Below are 24,396 nucleotides of genomic sequence, written 5' to 3' on the forward strand. Positions count from 1 at the left end.
TTTGATCGCTAACATTTTCGTGCGATCATGTTCTATGACTTTAAACATGGATTAAATCAACAGCAGAGTGCCCATCGACTTTTAGTGATGAAGCAACATCTCGAGCCACAGTGTTTCGTTGGTTTTCCAAATTCAATCGTGGCGCATTTCGCTACAGGATGAATTTCGTGAAGGTCGTTCGTAAACTGATATCGCACTAATTCCACTCGCATTTATTCAATATTGCATGAAAATTTGGTTGTCAAAAGGATTTGTTCGCTTTGAATCCCGCTTAATTTGACAATCTTTCAAAAAAAGCTTGTGTTAATTGGTGCAAAGAAGAGGATCTATTTCATGGGTCTACGCATATAATCCTGAAACTAAAGAATAATCGGCAGAATGGGTCTTAAGACGAGTCAAATCTAACAAAAGTTGTTTGCGCACGAAACACATCGAAGCAAATGGTCGCCCTGCTTTTCGGAATAACTGAACATGTGGACACCGTTCCATTAGAACAATGTAGAACTGTCATTTCTGAATGGTTCACCTACATTTTTTTGACAGAAGTGTTCGAAAAAAATCAGGGAAATAAATCGCAGAAGACGAATCATTCTCCAACATGACAATACGAGTTTTTACCTATCAGTTCATACAAAAACGTTTTTGAACAGTTGAAATATCGACTGGATGGGTCCTCCGCCGTTCAGTGCTTGTTTCTACATCTGAAGAATGGGTTGATGCGTTCGAATCACATGTTTTGGAAGTACCTCAATCGGAATGGAGAAATTGCTTGTAAACTCATGTAAAAGTTTATTGATTTCAATGAAGAATATTTTGAAAAACAATAAATCTTAAAATTTTGTTTTTATTTGTCTATTTCATAACTTAAGTAGCAGCCCTTGTATTTATTCATATTGTATTATAAAAATATTTTACCATTGAGTTTGATGTCAAAAAACTCAAAAATATGACAAACAGAAAATTTACAAACACCCTTACGTAATATACGAAATGTAAGAAAAATTGATTGAGAAATTTTTTATAATTAAATCTCAAATTTGATGATCCTTCCCTTTGTCCGACCCTGTATATATTTAACTATCATATGCATACTTAATACTACCAAAAACGGAAAACTTAAGGTAACTTAGTAACGAGGTTTTAGTATTTCTCGTATTATTTGTCAGTGTTTCGTGTTTCTACTATAATTTTTTTCAAAAAATGAAATTTTTATGACAGTTATGAAGAAAAGTAGGAAGAAACCAACAATTTATTTTGAATGTACTGATTTTAATAATGTAACTGGTTTTTTATATTAGTTTAAGTTTTTGAAATAAAGTTGATTTATACTTGTTTTGATAATAACGAAAAAGCAGAAATATGTTTTATCGTTTCTAAAAATTAGGATGTTGTCGAGCCGTGTACGGAATGAGTTTGAAATATAACTACTGATAAGTGTTTCTCAAGCAAAAATACTAATAATTGTAGGCACTATGTCATCAAATACTAGCATCTTGTCAATTCACAAAGCTAAACTAAACGAAAAAGTTCTCGGCTCGATGCATGATTCAGTAGAAATCGAACAAATATATACTAAAGGCAATTGGTTTATACAAGAGCACAACATTTGGCATAGATATAACAGACTAAATCAAACCTCGTAGATGGTCATTGTATGAAAAGGTGAATGTATAAATTTTATAAGAAGTAACAACAGTCAAATGATAACTGTGAAAAAAGTAAAAGTACAGATAATAAAAGATTAGCGATCAGCATCTATCACATATGTGATAGGTCAAGTACGGAAAATCTGAAAGATACGTGGGTGATTCCGTTCTAACTGTGATATTCAATGTCCTGTATTGTTTTTTTGTACTAGTCATTAATTAATAATCAATTAATAAAAATTTTGTGTTAATTGAATAATTCTTAAGATATTTAAACATTATTTTTATACAATATAACTTACCACTTAAAGAAAACTTATACTACATCACTTGAATGTCAGTACCGTGTCATGTCCATTCCTATAATTTACCGATAAATTATTAATTTTTTTTGTCGTAACAAATGATTTAAACTAATTACCTTATAAATTCTAATGTTTATGATTAAACTGAGGAAAATTGATGCACTTGTTGTTTAATATCTTAAGTTACCATGTCAGTACCGTGTCATGTCCATTCCTAGAATTTACCGATAAATTATTAATTTTTTTTGTCGTAACAAATGATTTAAACTAATTACCTTATAAATTCTAATGTTTATGATCAAACTGAGGAAAATTGATGCACTTGTTGTTTAATATCTTAAGTTACCATGTCAGTACCGTGGATAAATGAGTCAGTACCGTGGAACTCAAAATCCGACATTTGTGTCTTGCTCGTGATACTTTGAAGTTGTAGTAAATTCCTCTTAGAGTTTTATTTTTACAGTAAAATAGATGAATAATATGCATAAAAAAGTTAGAAAAGTTAAATTTTAAAATCTTGAAATTTTGAATACAAAAAATCACAGTTAGAACGGAATCACCCACGTACGAATACGTAGAAAATGTACAATACAAACTATACTAGAAAACTAATTTTAAATGATGTGATGAAATCGATTTGTATAATAAGTATGTAAGATTTTTAATTCGGTTTTAATTGCATACATTTGTAAGAAAGTACATTATACAGATTTTCAGACGGAAAAAACTAATTTTCTGACGTAAGATACAAATTTATTTCTCCGAGTGCAGTACTTTTGAAATTAATTGAGTCCAATTACGAACATTTTAGAAATATAATTTCATGTTGTACTTTGAAGTGAAAGAAAATTGCAGACGCAATTTGATTGTACAAAGCCGAATATAAAGAATAGGGAGAGTTATTTTAACTGAAAATTATATAGTAACAGTGGCACTTTTATTTGAAATACCAAACAAATATATACTTAAAAATGTAACTTAGGTTGCTTAATTCGTAACCAGTTAGTAAATAACATTTTAATAATAAATTCATTTGAATTAATGCAAATTCTCCTGCATCTAATGAATGTTTATTCAATTCCACTTACTGCTACGTAATTAATCTATAAACTAATTAAAAATCTCCATATAATTTGAAACTGTCTGATTTTGTGTGGTTCTAGCCAGATAGGTTTTACTGCCATACCAATATGCTAAAAGATAGATAGTCGAAAAGATTTAGACGTAAAAGAAATATGTAGTAAGGCTGATGTAAAAGAAAATATAAGAATCAAAAATACATATTCATTTATCATATGGCAGAGTTTATTCATAAAGCAGTTTATACGAAGCCAGTAATTCTGGCGCGTCCTGCAGACAAGCCAGCGTTGGCCTGGCCCTTGTTGTTTAGACGAAGCCATTCATTCACGGATTATTTTTCGGATGTCCACACACGGTACAAGTTAAAAAATAATTAATTCGCGGTAAAGTTGTTGGAAAAAAAATGTTTGAGGAACATCTCTGCATTATTAAGAGTAGAGTTGATTGATGTACATGAAAAAAAAACGAAACAACTTCCATAGAAAAACAAAGACACAAATACCGTACGGGCATTCGCCATTGACTAGCGTGAAGCGTCTACACGCCTCCGCAACCCTAGAGAGGGAGTCGAGGGGTATGCGGACGGAGGTAACTGGCTTGAAAAATAGACAGGCGCTCTTTTCTGGCTAGCGTTGGCAGTCAGCCAATAACACAAGGCAAATACCAAGCCAGCGTTGCGATAACCACGTGTAAACTAGGCTTAAGTCTTCTCATTGATCCTCTTGAATGACTGCAATTACGAACTACTAATGAAATATGAATGTTAAACAAATTTTACCTAAACGAACAGCAGTGAAGCTCAATCATTCAGTCTGAAATTTAGAATTAAAAATTGTTATGCTTAATGTTTCAACATTTTCTAAGTTCACTCACAAGAATTATTTTCATATTATTTTATTCATGCAAGCAACAATATCTGGCCACTTCTCATCGGGAATTTGGGGCTTCTTCCCATCATGTAATGGCTTATATTCTTTTTCTCCATGTTTAAATAAACATAACAAAACAAATTAAAGGCTGTTTAAACAAGAAAGGTCGCAGTTGAAATGAGGATTTTAGTCGTTGGCCTGTTGCATATTTTTATTTTAGGTAGGAAGCAAACAAAAATTTCTTAGTTTGGTTGTTTTAAGTTATTTAAATGCCACGGGATCATTTTTATTAACAAATATATAAAAACTTGAAGATCTTCTATCAAAACATATTCAAAGTTTTTTGAAAGCAATGCATTTTTCAGGTTTAGATATAAAGGTGTGTTTTCATTAAATTTCGGTTGAAAAAAGGCCAGTCCTAAGTTTTTCTACAAACTACTTAGGTAACCGCTTTAAACACATTCTATTGGGACTCAAATTAAGACTGAATTATGAGCATGACAGCTGGAATTACGGGGTTTTGTACATAGACTATCTAATCGAAATAAAATTCAACCAATATAAGATATGTCTTTCAGACCTGCGGAATTTTAATCTTAAAATAAATCCTGGAAAATGCAAAGTTATCCAAAGGGATGGTATAAAATTACCAGATGAGTTGAAATTTGTAATTATTCTAAATACCAAAACTTCGCCGCAGTGATGGTGTCGAATCTACCAACAGCATAAATCTTGTAAAGATTCTTATTGACATAACCAACAAAATCTGTTATAGAATTAGAGTTTATTTTAGGCCGTATTTTAACAAGTTTTCAGTTAGGTCATTACTATACTCACAATTAACAATTCTCTCACAAAATTATCTGATAAAAGATTAGATTCAGAGGAATGAGACTTTGAGGTCGAATATCTTCGAGGACAATGTAGTACAGACTCAATGATTTGATAATTTGAAAAAACACTTTGGCACAAAACGAAAAAATACTTTTAATTTTTGTTTATAGAGTATCTAAATATAAATATGGTATTGTAATGTTTTCCTTATTTATTTATATGATTTCTATTCGTGGGTTGAATTAACTGACATTGTCACACAAGTTCTTAATTTATTTAAATATGATACACTACACTAACTTATAATAATTCACTTATCACTATCACTTAACTAACTTAAATAATTTATTTAAATTCTTCGATTACTTTCTATTTCGGTCTGTTCACTACGAATATTTATCAAAACTAACTCAAATGCGCTACACAAACTCCTTATATATCTTACAATAATTTTCATAACTTCTAGAAAATAAAAAAACAAAACAAATAAATAAATAGACCTCCATAGAAATTATTCAAAAGAAACAATGTAATATAATAAAAACTTATATAAAACAAACATCAAACGGATTCCGCGGTTTATAAAGAGCATGAAAGATGCCGATTTTGGCGAATTTTAGAATTCCACTACATCTAGGCAAGACCGGCTTCAAGGCGAAGACGCGTTCGTAATAGTCTGTTAGATCATGTTTCATATAGAAATATATTATAATTCATGCAGTTCTGTAATATAAGTATAACGTAGCTTACCTCTATCTCCTCGTTAAGTCCTTTCAATTGCTGAATAAATTCAGTAGTCGCACGAGCTCGCTCTGATAACTGTTGTAAGTTGTGAGACAAATCGGTCTGAAACAAAAATTTTACAATTCTTAAAATTCTTTCAATTGCAATAGGTACATTTGTATCCATATCTATATCCATACAAAAGAACAGTTGTAGAAATTATTATATTGCTTATGTTTTGAATCCAAATCAAATAACTGATTGATTGATATGTCTGGTATTTGTGTAGAGTTCAAGAAAATCTTTTTTCTTATTGCTTTGATGCTTTTGTACAAGTTTTTATTGCGGGCTATATGATATAACCATTTTTTGCGAAGATCCATGAATTTAGTTGAGCTTATAACAAAACACGAATTTTCCAAAGTGTCATGAAAGCAATCTGAAGTTCGTAAAATTTGACTGTGATTAAAATATGGATATAAACTGAATATGAATTTAACTCTCTAGACATTGAAATAATATGACATTAGCTTCTGTTTCGTAGCGTTAACTTTAGATTGAGGTCCAGAAAGTAACAAAAAGAAATAAAACAAGCAATAATTAGCAATATGCAGCTTCATCCTTTATAAAGGGAAAGCTCGCGCTATAGAAAAAAGTGACTATTGATTTTCGTATAACAAATTTTCGATTGTACATTAAAATTTCAATCCAATTCCTATCTTCAATATACGTTTGGATACTATATAATAGATTTATTGAGTAAATAAATATTTAATAACAACAGGAACAAAATACAAAATGGGGTCATACTTCGGTACTTATCAGAATGCAGAACCAAATTATTATTAAATCTATTTCACTCCATTTCCTAAAAGCCTTTTCAAGGAGGAAGAATAACGATCTAATGATTGATGGTCTAGCTGCATTCTAAGATGAGAATACATGTATTCCAAAATATAATTACCATAGAGGCAAACAGTGTTTCTACTCCATGTAGCTTCCATGCTTGTGGAGACAAAACGTCCCCTGTAAGGATGTGTCTTATGAAGTTCAGGTCGTTAGATTAGTCTTAAAAAATGTAAGACTGATACTTTGTACCCATCGGATAATAAACACCGTGGAGTATGACAATAGATCCAAAATTACATGCCCAGCTATGACGAATGTTCACAGATATCCATTATTTTGAATAACCATAAATCGTGCTGAGAATCGTACGTTAAGAAGAATGAATGTGTACTAAATTCTATTTCAATGCACCTGATTGTGGATTAAAAAAGTTCTACTAATATTACAGATATAAATATTTATTACTCAATAAAGCTGCCGAACCAAGCATAAAAAATATTCTCTGTATTGCTGATAACAGGTGGTGAGTTTTAGTTAGTTTTGAAATAGTGATTTATAAATCCACTAAACTGTACCTACTGGGTCGTTGATAGTAGTTTTACGAACGCGGTATTCAAATGTTTGGATTTGATTTCGCCATTCAAAGTTATTCACCATTTCTTTCTTTCGACATATTTCCTAATATGCTGGAAAATTAAGAGGTTTCGATATACTCTAAGAGGATTTATTGATTAGAGCACCTACTAACTATATATTCTCATTCTGAAATGATATTAAGCTTACATAACCATTTCAAACACACTGTAATTCATCTGACTGAAACTGTTAGACCATAAACAGTTGAATCAAGTATCCGAAATAAACCTTGAAATCTAATGATTATGATAATTTAGGAGATAAATGCGAAGTTTTGGAATCAATATTTTCTATACCAGTGCAAGGGGTGTATCTAAAGTAAAGAATACACTCCCTGAATATATTATAAGGTTGCGTTGACGGTGAGATACAATGATGGATCAATACGTACGTGATTATTTGATAAAAATTGTTCTATTAAAAAAATATGATTTGTCGAAGGCATCAAAATAGGTATTTATATGTGAGATTATTATTTATTCGTTATAGCTAAATATCTTTCTGCCACTTTCAGTCGGTGATTCCGAAAAAAAGAGACTAAAGGAGCAGTTGGTAACTTAAATGAAAGCTGCACACGCATGTTTGCATTGTTCTGTAACGATTAGATTGACCTCGTACATAATTAGTTTTATAAGTTTAGGTTTTTATCAAAATATAATACAAGAGCTTCGTCTCGCCAGCAACGCAAAGTCAGGAAATTGCATTTAGAAAATGCCAAAACTAGTTGCTTTTTAGGTGCTAATTTTGTGCCAAGTTCAAAAATTAGGTGCTTTGTAATTCTCATAGCAACGGAATACTGAAAGTTGCGGTGCTAGAAAAACGTGATGCTAGTAACGCAATGAAAATAATTACAATACATTAATTGTTGAGGTAATAGAATAAGGTGCTTATTAGGTGCTAAAGAATCAATATCGCGAAAGTGCCCGAATAATTGATAAACGAGTTAATTTACGTGAGATAAGAGAATAAAAATTAGGTTTCTCTAAAATTAAAATCAATACTCAATCAGATTTCAACTTAGCAGGAACATTAGGTGCTAATTAGGTGCTTGTAGGGAATTCAGATGAAAAAAATCATTTGCGAACGGGAGAAAAATTCAGGATACCTGATGCTACTTTAAAAGTTAAGAAGCTAAGCTTGAAGAATTAGTAAAATTTTTAACCGTCCACAAATTTAGTAACGAGTAGAATTCAGAATTGTGCTCATTTTTCTAAGATTTGTTGAGTAAAACTGAGTGTCAAACTACTTATTCATATTTACAAAAGGATAATTATTCTCAATCTAAATACGGGAACTCACAAGTAGAAAGAATAATTTCTGAACATAAGTCATGATTTTTTTCTTAAATCAGTGATCCTCATAGGAAAAATTATAGCTGAGTCTTACATGATTATTGAGTGATCACTCAATTGGCATCTTCACTATATGGTAGTTTTTTAAGATACAAAAATTCTACCAGGACTTAATACATCAGGTATGATGGTTTTAAGGTCTCCAAATACTGCAGAAATGATATTTCTCGACTGTCTCCTGATTATTTAGTTAGCACTTAATTAGCACCTTAATTTATGTCAGTTTGAACGATAAAAAATTTCTAATAGAACTTACTACATCAGGCATAGTGTTTTAAGGTCTCTAAACAATGTAGAAAAGATATTTCTTGACTGTATCCTGATTATTTAGTGAGCACTTAATTCTATGTAAGTTTTCAAAATGGAAAAATCCTAATAGGACTTAGTACATCAGGCATGGTGGTTTCCAGGTCTCCTACCCCTGTAGAAATGATATTTCTTGACTGTATTCTGATTATTCAGTAAGCACTTAATTAGCACGTCATTCTCTAACAGTTTTGAAGAAAAAAATCATCCCCTGGAAGTATTGCATAGCTCTTGGCGGCTCTATGGCTTTTATCACTCATAAAGTTGAATGTATTGCAATGTTTCCTTTTTTCCGTTAAAAAACTTCGTTATCTCACTGAAATTAACTCGTTTATTAATTATTTGGGCAATTTCACGATATTGACTTTTCAGCGCCTAATAAGCACCTTATTTTATATCCTCAACAATCAATATATTGTGATTATTTACATTGCTTTGTTAGCATCGCAACTTTGAGAATTCCGTTACTGTGAACTTGGCACTTTTATTTAAGAAAGTCAAATGAAACCACCCACGTCTAGTTTAAGCGTATGATACATATGAAGAACATGGAAATACATTTACATGAGAGAATATTTTGATCCCATAAAAAAAAATTACATTGAGAGAAGAAAGGCGATGCTATTTGTTTATAGCTAAATATTATTGGTAGATGGTCGAAAACAACCGTACAGTATATCTGCAAAATATGATTCACAAACAAAATCTGGAAGATGTCAAGGAAGTTTCTAATGCGGGCTTTACACGATCATTCGAAACGATATTCATAGCGAAGTTTGACATTCCAATTGAAGGTGTAATCAAGATTGATGGAAAAATGATTCCGGCGGGTTTTCAAATATTTCGAAATTCAAGCTTCAATTATGTTTACTGGTAGATTGGATGGTGTGGTGAATCAATCATAATTTTCTCAGACTTGTTGATGCAACAATTGTTTGGAAATTTTGTTGCTAATGTTACTGGAAAGTGTTGGTAATCGCGATTGCCTGGCAACGTTTTATAGCAATTTATGAAGCTTTTTCGGAAATGTAGGAAGAAGCACTTCCTTACACATTACACATTACATGAAAAAAACACACAAAAAAAAAGCTTTAGAAAAACTACAACGTACATAGAAATGAAGCCAACATAACAAGCTAACAAAATCTCTCTAACAAATTTTAATCAAAGACTCAAAGATTGAAGTAAATAATAATTTGATATGGCAACCTTTACCTATATTGGTCATGGTTCACTCGGGAACCCATTGTATTAAACTTTGTTTCCCACTATATGAAAACTTAATCTACCTAACCACCCTCTCATATGTTTTCCTTTTATAGTTATTCTAATTTTACAATTTTTTCGAGAACATTTACTGTGTCAGTATTTGACGTGCCAGTCCCCATTTTTGAAGTCTTGTGTCAATAGTATTATATCAAGTGATCAGTCCAATGGTCTTCTTGATTGAGTGTTTCGTAAATCTGATTATCATCTTTGTTTTCCCTTCATTTCTCTAATGATTGGTTCCGTAGTACCAATGATTGGTTCCATAGTACCACTGTAACTCTCTCTTCAGTATCCTCTCAATCGTCCCAATTTCTGCAAGTCTACCTCTTGCACTTCATAACATCCAAATACCTAGTAGAGCCTTACTCACAGTTAATTTCCATTTTTAATTTTTGTAATGTTGTTGTGTTTGATTGACTACAAATTTCCAGTTTTCAGTCTATACGATTTCTGGCTTCTTTTCTATTTTTTGTTACCGAGCTATAAGTGTAGGAATGTTTATTTTTATTGTTTCCTCTAAAACAGTTTGGGATTGCACATTTTTACAATATTTTTCTAGGAAATTTCTGGAAAATTAGTCCTTAGTAGTAAACTGTATAATTGAATTTTGGATGTATACATAGTGATTTGATTTAATTACACATTTAATGGATATCTAAAGCAAGATTTATGTAACCATTAGAATGTCGTTGGTGTTCAGATTCTCACATAATCAGGAACTCTAACCCGCATTCTATATTGAACTAAACAACAACAATAATAAACCTACTCTACAGAATTATAGTCTACGGTAATTTTGTTGAATATGTGATTTATTACGTCGGCAGTATAGATCCGTAATAGCAATGGTTGAATTAATAACAATATAAAACAAAAAAAAACTTCGTTTGTCTCTTTTTATGATTTATAGGTTAACTATACCTTTAATGTTATTAATTACTTGTTATTATTATTGGTATAAACTTATAGTCATAATATAGCGCAACAGTCCACATAGTGACTTTAGAAAAACTTAAAATGTTGTCTGGAAAATAAAAAAAATAATGATACTTATTCTTATATACGGGGTCAAGTTATAAATGTTCGAGAGAAAGCACCTACGAAGCATATTTTGATGGTCCTGTTCAGAATCAAAGTAAGCCATGGGTCCACATGCTGCTTGTAGTTATAGTTAAAGACGTTTGAAATGTGAGAAAGATTTAATTAAGAGATGATTCAAATATTATAGATATGTACCTAAATTTTAATTCTGATATTTTAGGTTCGTAACGAGGTAAAAAGAGGTCTATGAAATTTATACTACCAAGGATTTAGCGAGAACCAAAAGATTACAACAATGACTGTTACTTCTGTATTGTGTATCAAAGTAAAAAACGAATATCTTGACTTTTGATTTTTTTCTTTTCCAATTACACATGATCTAATACAACCAGTACCTCAGCAACCGAAAAAATAATCTAGTTTCTATTTACACCAGAACAAGCAAAACACCATCTTATTACTACTTACACTTACTTATTACTACAGAAGATTCTAACGACTTGATAAGAGATTTGGCCCGTGCTGAAAACAGAGGAGTATGTTGATGTTAATATCACGGATCAATAGACTAAGTGTGAAACATTATCAACGAGTTTATCCTTACAACAGAATAAGCAAAACACTATTTTATTACTACAGAAGATTTTAACGACTTATTAAGAGATTAAGCTCTTGCTTAAAACAGTGGAGTTTTTCACAAAAGACGAGGATATGGAGTGACATAAAAAGAAATTGGCATACTCCGTGCTCCCAGCTAAAGCCGCTTATTCATTGGAAGTTATACAAAAGCGCAAAAGCTATTTTATTACACAACGGAAATATATTTCCATCTCTTCCAATTGCTCACTCCAAGTAGCTGGTTGGAAACTTAAAATGACAGAGATTTTTGATGGAGCGGATGTATGAAGTATCCGTGTTATCTATGCTTATTTCAAGTTGGGGTTCTTGTTGTTCTTGTGCACAAATTAGACAAATTTTCACCGATGTGCTCGAAAAGAGAGTTAGAACATATTTAAAGCCATGTATTTTCAGGTGATAACAAAGATAAAAACTACAAAATGTTCGTTGAGGACAAGCTAGAGGCTTTTAAGGGCCTGGTCTGCAGTATGTCTTCGAAAGTACAAATACTCATTCAGATGAATGTTAAAACAAAAACAATGATGGCAAATTGAAAAGAGCAGGAAGAACGTTTAAATTAGGGCAATGAAAACAAACAAACTACATTTGGGGTTTTAATAAGAGAAAGTACTTATGAATTTAAAAAAACGCAAATGTGAATTTTTCAATTAGTTCCCATTTTTTTTGTAATGTATTTTGATAGAAAAAACTGAATAGAAATAATAAACCTATTTCTTTGACTCCTAAATATAAAAACAGTAGAACTACTCGTAAGTGGAGGAAATACTACTAAGAAAATCATTCAAAGGATCCACGTAGGATCCTGAGCATACTATAAATTCCGACCTCTAATGCTCTGCAAAAAAATCAGTAGATGGAATATACAGAACAGCAATAAGGCCAACAGAGTATTTATGGAGGAGAAACGATGAATTTGACAAAAGCTGATGAAGGAAAACTCAACAACTACGAAAGAGAAATGGAACGAAGAATTTATAGACCAAAAAAGTTGACGTCAATATCGAATCCGTATGAACACTGAATGAGAGGAAATTTAAATGACGAAACCATCACCAGATTTATAAAATCTCAGCGAATAAGATGACTAGGACACATAAAACGAATGAAAAATAATAGTGAAGTTGGAACAATAACAGAATGAAAACTCTCAGAAAACCGGCCCAGCTATGAACAAAATGGGAGCCCATGGATGGTGGAGTTATATACCCAGAACAGGAAAAAATGGAGAAAAATAGTGGAAGGAGCCAAAACATGCAAGGAACTTAAGATTAAAAAAGGAATAGAACGTGGACTGACTCACCACATAAAACGAGGCATATTGGAATGTACAACTGATTATATAATAAAATTTAAAAAAGAGTAAATCTAATCTTTTCGCTCCTGTGTATATACAGAAATTTTTTACACATACTGTATACGGTTGTAATAAAAATAACACTAGTACTGTAAATAGGCACAGACACATCAAAATTGAAACAAGCTGCGACATTTAATTTTTGGTTTAAACCATCGTGATTTTAGGAGGCAATGGTAAAAGAGAATATCATATCTCCATTAATAATTATTTTTCCTGAAAATAACCATCACTCAAACAAAGGAAATGCACGATAAGTACTTTGAACCATCAAGTACAGTAGTGAAAATTGTTTTACTGAATTTCAGTTGGCCGAAACACGAAAAATGTGTAACGATATGGATTAAGAATTGGAAACATTGACGATCTAGTGTTGGCCTATTAAAAATTCGAGTTTCGATTGAACCTGGAAGTTATAACACATCTAAGATTTTCAGTATTGACTTGACAGAGAAAGCTTTCCGCAAAGTGAATTTTACTCACAATTGACCACAAACGCAATGCAGAGTATCATGAATACTGTGATCTAAGGGATGTATATTGTCTTCCCTTTTCTTGCTGTGGCACTGTGGATCTTCATTGATTACAGCTAATATATTAACCCATTCCTTTTTAGGAAATTAAGTAAGTGGGATTGCTCTAGCTGTCAGAAATCTTCTGTTTCATATGTTCTCAAGTAAAATGCTTTGAAGTTCCGTAGTCTCTAACACGTTTAGAGATTGTAGATAGAGGTATCGTCTTCTACGTAACAAAATGTATGTTGTACTCTCTGCTGAATCTGCATCTTGAGGCAGTGGTACTACAAGAAAACTTAACATTATATTTAACGTACTTGTGGACAAGCTTGGAACCCCTACAACATATCAGAGATCAAATAGTGACTCGCCAAAGGAGGGAATTAAAAAAAACTAGCGACCATAGTTAGCAAAAAATATTTTTTTGTAGAAGAACAGCTTAAGGATATACAAGTTTTCATGCTCCAATGCTCCTCCGTTCGCCCTATTTCTTGTTTCCAAATCTGAAGAAATGGCTCGGCGGAAAGGGATATTAGTCCAACGATTGAATAATTCTACAAACAATTACACATTTTGATAACCCCGGTAAATATTGACAAATATTATTTTTTGGAAAGTATAAACAAATTGCAGAAATGTGGAGAAAGTGCTCTAAAGAGACTACGTTGACAAGAAATGATTTTTCATTTAAACACGGGTGTTAACAGTCACGGTCTGCTGGACCCGCCCTTGTTCATCCAAAATTTGCACTAAGCCATTCGCAGAATTACATTAATGTTTCCCTATGTTCATTTTTCAAACAATGGATACCATTTCAATGGACCCTTCCTATAATTACTACTGTAACATAAAATTACTCGGTTTCGGGATATTTGGTCAACGGCACTCTGCTAATCTTCCGTCCCTTCTTAATAACCTTTATTGGTCACTCTGCGGGTAGGTAGGGTGAAAATACATTAAATAACGGAAAATGTTTCTGTTGACCTTTACGTAAGTTCCGGATCGATATATCCTGTTGATAAATATTCATGTGCAAACATTCGATGTGGGCACCACTATAAGCGATGAGGTTTAATCAAACTTCTAGAGTTAGTTTCACTGAAAATTCATAATTTCTGATTGGGAAGTATCTTCTTAATTGCAACAACAAGACAGCAAAAGGATTTAGGATACACGGATACGTAAGAAGGAATAAACATAATATTAAACTGGTTTCAACTGTCATATTGATTTATCATGAATATATTTGACCTTCGGATTTAAGAAACCTTAATTTTTATTTGCAGCTTTTTTATAGTAATGTGGACATAGAAAAACTATTGGTGTTCTCGATTAGCTAAAACTAGTCTAATTTATTTAAGTCTAAATACTTATCTACCGATGATACCCAATTGACTATTTTGCACTTTCACTCATGAATGAGAGTGTTTTTCGCTCGGACTACACAAAAATTGAAATAACTTGGTGTTTTTCAATCTTCGTACTAGTGAATTATTCAACAGTTCATGAACATCTGCATTCTGATGTGTACGTAGTAGATGTTTTTGTTATATAAGTTGTATCCCTATGAACCTACAGATACAGAGATAGATTCAAACTACGCATAGAAGTTCATTGTTTTTTGTAATTAAATAGGTTGATTTCTATTAATTTAAAAGTATTTAGTCCACACCACTGCCTGTTCGCTTGACTCATTCTTCTGTGCCTGTCGAATATTCAAGGTGATCAGGGAAGATTGGTTTTCCGTAACTTAACTGCGACTTTTTTCATCGCATGTGACGCCATACATTTTCAATGAGGGCCCGGAAACTAAAGTTGTTTTCCTTAATTAAAATCAACGGAACAATTTTTTGTTTTTGTCTAAGGTATCTCAGGGTAGAATTTTGAACAAATTTTCAAATTAATTGAGACTAGAAAATGCTGTAGTACTTGTATTAAGTGAAAATCCGAATTTGCGATATCGGGATGGATGAGACAGATACTTTTCGAGTAGAGATTGATCCACTCGATTGAATTCTTCACTATAATGATCTGCTTTAAAAGTCACATTTCGCCTAACAAACATAAACACTTTTTTGGGATATAAACTCGCCTTCAAGTATTTTGTGGTTATTCATTGGGTTCCTTAATTACTAACACTGGGAAATGCCAAAGCGAAATACGCCGTCGCCTGACTATGGCGAGATCAGCGACTACCAAGTTAAATGAAATATGGAAAAACAAATCTATCACGACAACAACGAAACTATGGCCACGTACACAGCGGAAACATGTACATTAAACAAAGCAGATGGAGGCTTTCGAAATGTGGGTTTATGGACTATCATGGACAGAACACCTAACCTAACCAACGTATCCGTATTACAAGAAATTGTAATAGTACCTGGGACATATAGTTAGAAGATCAGGAACAATGGAATGATTAATCATAGAAGGGAAAATAGAAGGCAAACGCACAAGAGGCAGATGTCCAACTAGATGGGTAGACCAAAAAAACCCTTATTAAATATGAGACTGCAACATGCTGAAAAGTTTGCACATGATAGGCAAGCATGGAAGCAACTGCTGAATCAAATATAAATGGTGTCACTTCACCCTTTGGAGGATAATGGAAAGAGAAGAAGGATTTGGCATCTTGCATTTTAAATCATAATCAAGCACCCTTTATTCGTCTGCAGTTATCGATTCTGTACGGTGTCTTTGAAGCCATTACCTTGCTTGTGATTGATCGGTTGGCTCTGCTCTCGTCGCATAGATTATGCGGGACACCAACACTTGTTCTGCTTATTTTTCCAATCTGCTGCAAATGTGCTTGCATGATACACCAAGGTTGGTTAAAGGTATATGAAAGTTTTTCAAGTATCTTTGATGGATTTGCTTCCACTTCTTCCTTAGCAAGTGGATCTGTACTTTAGTGTTTCTTACAAACTTCTAATGCACTCGGATAAATATTGCTAAGGTTTGTGAATGCGTCTGTTGCAGGACTACTTTAGCGAAAATAAAAAAAATATACAATGTCGGACATACTTTTCTCGTATTTGGCTACTCATTTCAACCCAAGAGAGAAAAGTCTAATATTTAATTAGTAAGATGTAAACAACAAGTGGTAGTAACGTCAAAATATCTTGTCACGACTTCAAGGAGCACAATTAGCTAAAAAATGACAATCAAATATCGACATATGCAGAAATAGTTACTTTCCGATCCTTTTAATATTTATATTTTTTCATTATCATCAGAATTTTGTGATACTTCGTATTTGACAGTTAGTTCTACATTCTGATGCCCGCTCTGTTACAAAAAGGAAGTCATATGTCTCAATCTTAATTGTACCATAATTGTTTTTGGAAAAATCTGTTACTATCCACTTTTGGTCTTTTTTCAATTAAACTTTAAAAACTTTTATAAATCCAGTGTAATTATTCAAATATTTTGTTTAAGTATTCTCTGTACTATTATACTAAATTGATGCGTCATTAATACAAATTCTTTTTAATATATTTTGAGAATCTGTGCTTTATTTACAGATAAATTTATCTGTTGTTCAATATAATTTAACGTAGTGAGCAGAAGGATAATTTTTTAAAGCTTGATCACTTAGGTAGATGTTGTTTCAACTCCGGTGCAGCATTACAATTCTGTTTATTCAATTTATTAAGTAAATTTTGACTTAAACTGCACCTGTACCTGTATAACATCATATTTTTTAGAAGTTAAATAGATCAAAAAATGTTCAATTGGCTCATCATCATGAACATATCCAAAAATAACTACCAAATGAAATTTTGCAACAACGTCCGTAGTTTGATCGGCCATTCACAAAAAAGGAGAATTATTAGACAGACTTCGAGTATCCACTGTAACAGATGTTTCTTTCAATATTGAAGAATTTTTCAGGAGCTGTATCTGAATCGGCCAAAAAAGTCCAAGAAACGATTATTGTAAGTATCGCTATCATCATGTCTAAGCAAATCATAAGCAAATTCTAATTGAGCCAAAATAGTTGATTCTAAGAACGCATATCCTATGCAGTTATAAAGATAGATTTTGAGTTTTGTGTATGTTTATCTTAAAACTAAAGTGCTCGAGAACCCAAAAATTCACGGTTAAGCTAATTACCACCAAAACGTAAGCAGGGTAAACAATATAATCCAACCACAAATCAAATAAATTTTTGGCGTAGTTATCGTAGTTATCTATAACATTTGTTAATAGTCTACTTTTTGTTTTCAATTCTATAGATTCTTCGTATGAATACTTACAGAATCTTTTGGTATTTATAATGTTAAAAAATTCACATACAATTCAATTCCTAGACCGTTCAAAAAGTCGCGTCATATAAATTAAAGACAAAATTATTGTTTAAGATAATATTTCAATATTACTTGGATGGTCCATTCATTACGAAAGTTTATTATCCCACCTTATTTATGAATAGTATTTGCTATTAGTTGCTATCGATTCTCACTAACTGTATAATCTAATAATGAAATGAGAACCATATTTTAGAGTAAACATCGAGAATGTAGTAACTAGAATAAACCAAGAAATAGTGAAAACTATGAAACTTTATGAATAATGCTTTTAATATCAAAAACAGTATTTATGAGAGCGATTTAAAAAGAGTTTGAAATCATATACAAACCACTCTTCACATTTGGTGGTTAATCTTTAAAGGCAATGTGGGAAATCCAGTGTTTACAGCTGATCGGTTAATCCTACTTCTTTTAAAAAGATGTGGGATGGCTCCAATTGCCAGGGGTCTCTGTCTTCTATTTCATACGTTCCCAGGTGTAGTGCTCTGGAGCTCCTTAGTGTTTCACACTTCGAGAGAATGTGGATAGAGGTTTCTTCATCTGTGTAACAAAATCTACATGCCGCATTATCTGCAAAGTCTAGCGTCTGCAAGTGTTTGTTGAGGCTACAGCGTCACGAAAGGAATCCTATTAGTATTCGTAGATTGGTCTTATTTAGGTTGATACATTAAGCAGATCTCTGGTTATAGTTTCCCGGGAGAGTCAATTCCTGGAGGTTGGTTTTGCTCCTATTTACCTTCTTTTCCAGTGCTTTGTCCCTTGTCTGCCGTACGTAAGAAGTCACAAATAAAATAAATTAATGTGAAAATCAAAAAGAATCGGAAATACAAACTAAAATCAGTATTCGAATATATAAAACAAGGAAAAATCAAAGTAATACTGAGTAGGAAGGGAAGAGGAAGAAACAATTGATATGATAAAAGATTGTTCCTACACTTCATTAAGATATTTTTTGTTACCTATTAATAAGAAGTAGTAAATAAACTAATAAGAAAAGAATCAATTAGCTTTTGGTAACTTTTTTCGAATGCACTTTAGAACTATTATTTTTGGTTTCGGAATATAAGATTAAAATGTATAAGACACTTTTTTTGTTTCACCCTGAATTTCTTGATAACTATTAACAAAACAAAGTTAATTAGGGACATGGATTGTTTCTGAAGTGTAAAGTTCAGTAGGAATCAGACTCTGTATTGAACTATTTTGTTTAAACAAAAAAATCAAATAATAACTTCAGTATAATCTCTAGCAAATAGAAGATGTTTTTAATTTTTGTAAATAATATAGTAAATATGTTATTTGCTTCTCGATAAATATAGATCAACTTTCTCGATTCATTAGAGAATAGTTAGCAATTTGTTAGAAGTACTTAGTCATAGAGGAAATATTTTATTTTTGTTAATTTAAATTAAACTTGGGTTGAAACGTAAAGCAAAGTGAATCCGATTAAAATACGATGGTATTTTTATACTGTTTGAATATACAATTTTGTCCATAGATAGATAAAACCAACAAAATAGCAGTTCATGAACCGAGAGTGAATCTATTAAAATGACAGTTTTTATGGGAACACGCTTTTATAAATTGAACTGCGTTAGAAAAATATGGCTTTCATTATACATACAAAGGGACGTACGTGTTTAAAGTAGTAAATAAAGTAGAAAATATCAATAAATAAAACATACTATACCAGCGTTTCCCAACCTGTTCAGCGGACCCCTAGGAAATCAAGCACAGTTTTCACGGACTCTTAGTAAAATAAACAGCAAAAAAAATTCGGATTAGGTATTTATTTTAGTTATTACAAATACAAAATAGGTACTTATAACAGTTTATTATGGAAAATATGAAAAAAATTTAATGTGAAGGTTGGTTTTGCTTTTTTAGAACTAAATCAGTGATATTCGGGTTGATATTAATACTAAGTTGTAATCTCAATTCAAATTCTACTTATAATCTGTTTCTGTATTTGTTTTTTGTATATTGATTGAAAAAACCAGAAAATTTTTCAGTGCTTCGTCCGATATAGTCTTATAATCAGTCTTTAGATTCACTCAAAAACTTGTAATGAAGATTCTTGGAAATTGCATTTCAATGCTGAATCACAGGTTATTTCTATTAATTGATTTTCCCGGGCTGCAGTCAAGGCAGTAATATCAGTAACATCCGTGTCTGATATCCAATTTTTATTTTTGTCGGGTACTGGAAAATAATCCCAAAACGAAGATCTCAAAGCGCGGAGGTGTGTAACTATTTCATCTTGTACTTGTGCTGGCAATATTGCTTCATCAGATGATTCCAAAAACGTTGATAGTGTTGGAAAGTGATTGTTGTTTTTTTTTTAATTTCAATTTTATCATGATTTGGGAGATGTTGTTATCTCTCCCTTGTAGACCCAAGCTCTGCTCGTTAAAGGCACTAAATATATCAACTAAATATGTTGTCATTATAAGCCATTGAAGTGATCAACATGTTTGTTGACGCCGTGTACGGAATTCTTCAAAAAGAACATTCTGATCTCATCTCTCAGCTCGAAAACACCCGACACAACATTGCCACGAGACAACCAACGCACTTCAGCGTGCATTAAAAACTGCTTGTGAATGCTTCCAATTTCTTCACAAATGATACCGAAATTACGGAAATTAAAGGCCTAGCTTTTCTGGCATATTTTTAGCTGCAATGCCTCCCTATGAATGTAGCAATGATGCCAGATAATAGCTGGATTCACCTTCTTTACGCGCGCCTGAAGCCCTATTCGTGTCCCGGTCATAGCTTGAACACCGTCGGTGCTAACTGCCACACATTTGTCTCATGTAATTTCATGAGTGGACATAAAATTGTTCAACACTTCAAATATTACTTCACCTGTAGTGTGCACAGGCAGAGGAAAAGAAAATAAAAAATCCTCATTTGTGCTGTTGTTGTGTTTGTAACGAACAGATGCAAGCAAGTATGCAATTACAAAGCATAAAATCCGCTCGCTTTAACGTTCAAAATCAGCTGCTCTTCAACATTTCCCGACATTTCATCAATTCTCTTCTTCATTGTGTTGTTTGATAACGATACAACATCCAATTCTTTTGAAGATTTATCACTTAACATAAACCATAATTTCAGCGCACCGTAAAATTTATTCTTCAGCAATGGTGTGGGGCTTATCACTTTTTGCAGCTAGCAAGGATACTTCTTAGGACGTTAATGGTCCCATTAGCAGTCTTTATCATTATTTTTTTGCTTTAACTTTGAAAAAGACTTTTGATTTCTCACGATATTCTTGGTGTTTTGTTTCTAAATGAGAGTTTGGCCGATTACATCGACAAAACTTCGTAGCATATGACGTACTGAGGTCTGTCTTCCCCGTTTAAATTGGTATTCGTTGCAAAACTTACGTTTAACCTTTGAAGTTTGCGAGCAATGCGGTGCGGTGGGGGGAAGATTCACGATCCGGCGCCCGCACGCACTTATTTCACTCACACATCATTTTCAGTCATTTAGTCTCGCTCACCGAACGTTGGTACACGTCCGCCGTGTTAATTAAGCGTAGCGATACGAGAAATTAGCATTTATGTATGTTCCAGAAATGACAACGCGGACCACAGGTTGAGAAACACTGTACTATACTGTAGTTTTGTTCTTTGATGTATAAATGGAAAAAAATTATCTATTGCCAGTGCTTACATTTACACATCAAATTATAAAAACATATTATTAGTTATAACATTAGCATAGCATTATAACATTATAACATGTTTTATATAAGGGTATATTTGTTAGAATGACAACATGGTATATGAAAATCAAACCATTTACCAAATTATATTCAATAACCAGAGTAGTTTCAATGAAAAATATATGTTCACGATCCAGACTGACTGAAAAAGAGATAGAATTGGACATAATTTTACCAACGACGATAAATTTGATGAGCGAGTCAAAGATCCCATAAAACAGAACACCCGAATAAGCCAACAGAGATCAATCTACGAGGGACGGTTTTTTAAGCTCCGGCAAGCCCTAAATAAGTGACTTTGAGATAATAAAATGATTTTATAATCAAAATTAGCATCATACTTATTTTTCTACAAAGTTATGAAGATTGAGGCATTTTTTTTAACGAGACCAGTTTTCCTACAACCTCTGCAAAGATGTCTGCAATCACTGAGCTCAGATAAGCACTATCGACGCCTTCATTTCTCATTCACTAAGTGCAAGATTAAGACGTACGGTAAGGTAAGTGCTAAAATTATGGGTCGGAAACTATCACGGATCAGAGCCACGTGGTTTCTTTTGCTAGGCTTCCTTTGTTAGGGCTGTTCCATGTTTCGTGAAATCAACAAGAAACACGTGTTTTTCTTCCAAAAATGTCAATATTTAATATTTTTAGTGTTGGTTTTTCAATGCGTGTGCATTTCTTGCTTTGACTATTTAACTGGATTGTCAAACAAACAATGGTTTTTAAGACTTCATTGTTATACCGCCTGTGAAACCTTAGAGCTGACGCCATTGGCTTCAATATTGTCTGTACGCTATTCCATAAGTTTGCCACAACTGGTTTTCCAATACAGTCACTCATGTAATATTCTGTGCAATAAAAATAATTTTGCGATGATTGTCTGCTTTAGAGGCCAGATAATTTCTGTGTACAGGGTTATTTTGTATTACCTAACAAGAACTTTTTCTAATATATGAAGAATGAAAGTAAAAGGTGCAATATGCTGTCGTAAGAATTTTTCATGTACCATGTACTGTCATAGAAATACCTTCCCAAACTACTATAAATCATTCTCCTCCGCATAACATTTAAATGTCGTAGAGTGGATGCAGGGTCTAAAAAGAAGTCGAGATGGTTTGATTAGGCGAAGATGTATTTTACAAGAATATATGTGAGAAACTAGAAACAAGCAGAAATGGCTAGTGAACAAACTGCAAATCTCAAAAAGCCGTCTTATTCTATATATAATGGGAATTGTGTGTTTTCAGTGAACATACATCTTTCGGTCGAAAAGGCATCAAAAGATAGTGTTATAAAGAATATAATAGCTGTAGCAGAGTTTAAATAAATCACATTATAATATATAATGTTAAATTGACCTTAGTGCTTAACGATAATCTAATTAATCATATCTTCAACGTTAATATGCTTTCATTTAATCTTTTTTTATAATTTTTAAGCAAAAATTGATTTTTCATTAATTAATTTAACATCCCTCGTTTGTTTACTGTACAGGAAATATGAATTTTAAATTAACGTATACACCCTTTTTCATTTAACTTAATATCTTCCGGTTATCGGTTCGTCGAGGTTAAATAAAAAAGAGTATCTCATTTTTAATAAAAATAATTAGCTCTCATAGATGTCTGACAACGCCGATCAGTTTTTCATTCTTCACATTTCCTTATTTAGTTACTTATTCAGTAAAGTAATGAAGGCTTGGAGTATAACTAGTTCTAAACGAGACAGGAAGATGAAGAAAAGATAATTATAAGCGTTATAAAGAGTTTAAAATACCTGAATAGGTACCAAACGTTATAAAAGATCTTTGTTTGGTTGAGAGGCAGGTAAATTTTTGTTTGTGATATTATCAGTTATCGTTTGTTTACATGTAAGTGCTTAAACGTAGTAAGATGATTTTTTATAATAAATCACGAATAACATGAAGATGGACGCTGGATAATGCCGTGAGAAGAAACCGTTAATGTAGAGATTTAATACATATTAAATATTTTTATATAAAATAAAATGTAAGGGGAACATCAGAAAACTAATCAGAATTATTTTAATACATTATTAATTGCAGTGAATCGTTAACTGTGTATTTAAATGCAATAAATGTATTCAAATTATTTATTTATTATATTGTTCTGATCTATGAGGATGGTCCCAGAAATACCTGGCGTAACGGAGAAAACACAAAAAATTTGGGAAAAAATATATTTATTTTTTTGGTGTAATCTCCTATCAGCTCCATGAACTTTTCCCAGCTATGTTCAATAAGTTCGATACCCCTTTTATAATAAGAATCGTTAAGCTTCTCAAAATAGCCATTACCTGCCGACATTACCTCTTCATTGCTGGAAAATCTTAGACCACAGAGCCTTTTTTTAAGTCTGTAAACAAAAAATAATCCAAGGGTTCTAGCTCTGGCGAATAGGGTGCATGAGGTAGCAGTTCAAACATTGCAATAACGGATGTGTGAGCTGTTGCATTGTCTTGATGAAACAACACTTTCTTTTTCGCTTAATGCGGTTATTTTTCTAGATTTTTTACTCGAACGTTGCATTCAGTTCGCATAATACTCGCCATTGATAGTTTTTCCTTTTTCAAGATGGTCAATGAAAATTATTCCACGCGCATCCCAAAAAAACGACGCCATGACCTTGCTTGCAGATGGAACGGTCTTTGGCTTCTCTACAGCCCGTTCTCCCTTTCCAATCTATTGTTTTGATTGTTCTTTTGTTTCGGGTGTGAAGTGATGGATCCAGGTTTCATCCATGGTTACGAAACAGCGCCAAAATTCGGTTTTATTTCTGTGAAACATTGTCAAATACTCGACGGAAACATTTTCTAGACGCTGTTGCTGGTTTTCTCAAGTCGTGCGGCCTTGTTTAAACTCCGCTACCCAATATTTTGCTGTTGATAACGAAGGAGCAATCTCACC

General features: G+C 32.5%; 1 protein-coding gene across 2 annotated transcripts in view; it reads right to left on the reverse strand.

Moving 5' to 3' along the window:
• Window positions 1-24,396, reverse strand: part of LOC130903874 (E3 ubiquitin-protein ligase TRIM9) — a 152,642-nt gene that overhangs the window by 53,386 nt on the left and 74,860 nt on the right. For both annotated transcript variants that reach the window (XM_057816235.1, XM_057816233.1), the window contains exon 2: window positions 5,485-5,580. In XM_057816235.1, coding sequence (XP_057672218.1) covers window positions 5,485-5,580 — 96 coding nt within the window. The remainder of the gene's footprint in view (window positions 1-5,484; window positions 5,581-24,396) is intronic.

The sequence above is a fragment of the Diorhabda carinulata genome, chromosome 2, assembly GCF_026250575.1.
Source record: "Diorhabda carinulata isolate Delta chromosome 2, icDioCari1.1, whole genome shotgun sequence".
NCBI classification, from domain to species: Eukaryota; Metazoa; Arthropoda; class Insecta; order Coleoptera; family Chrysomelidae; genus Diorhabda; species Diorhabda carinulata.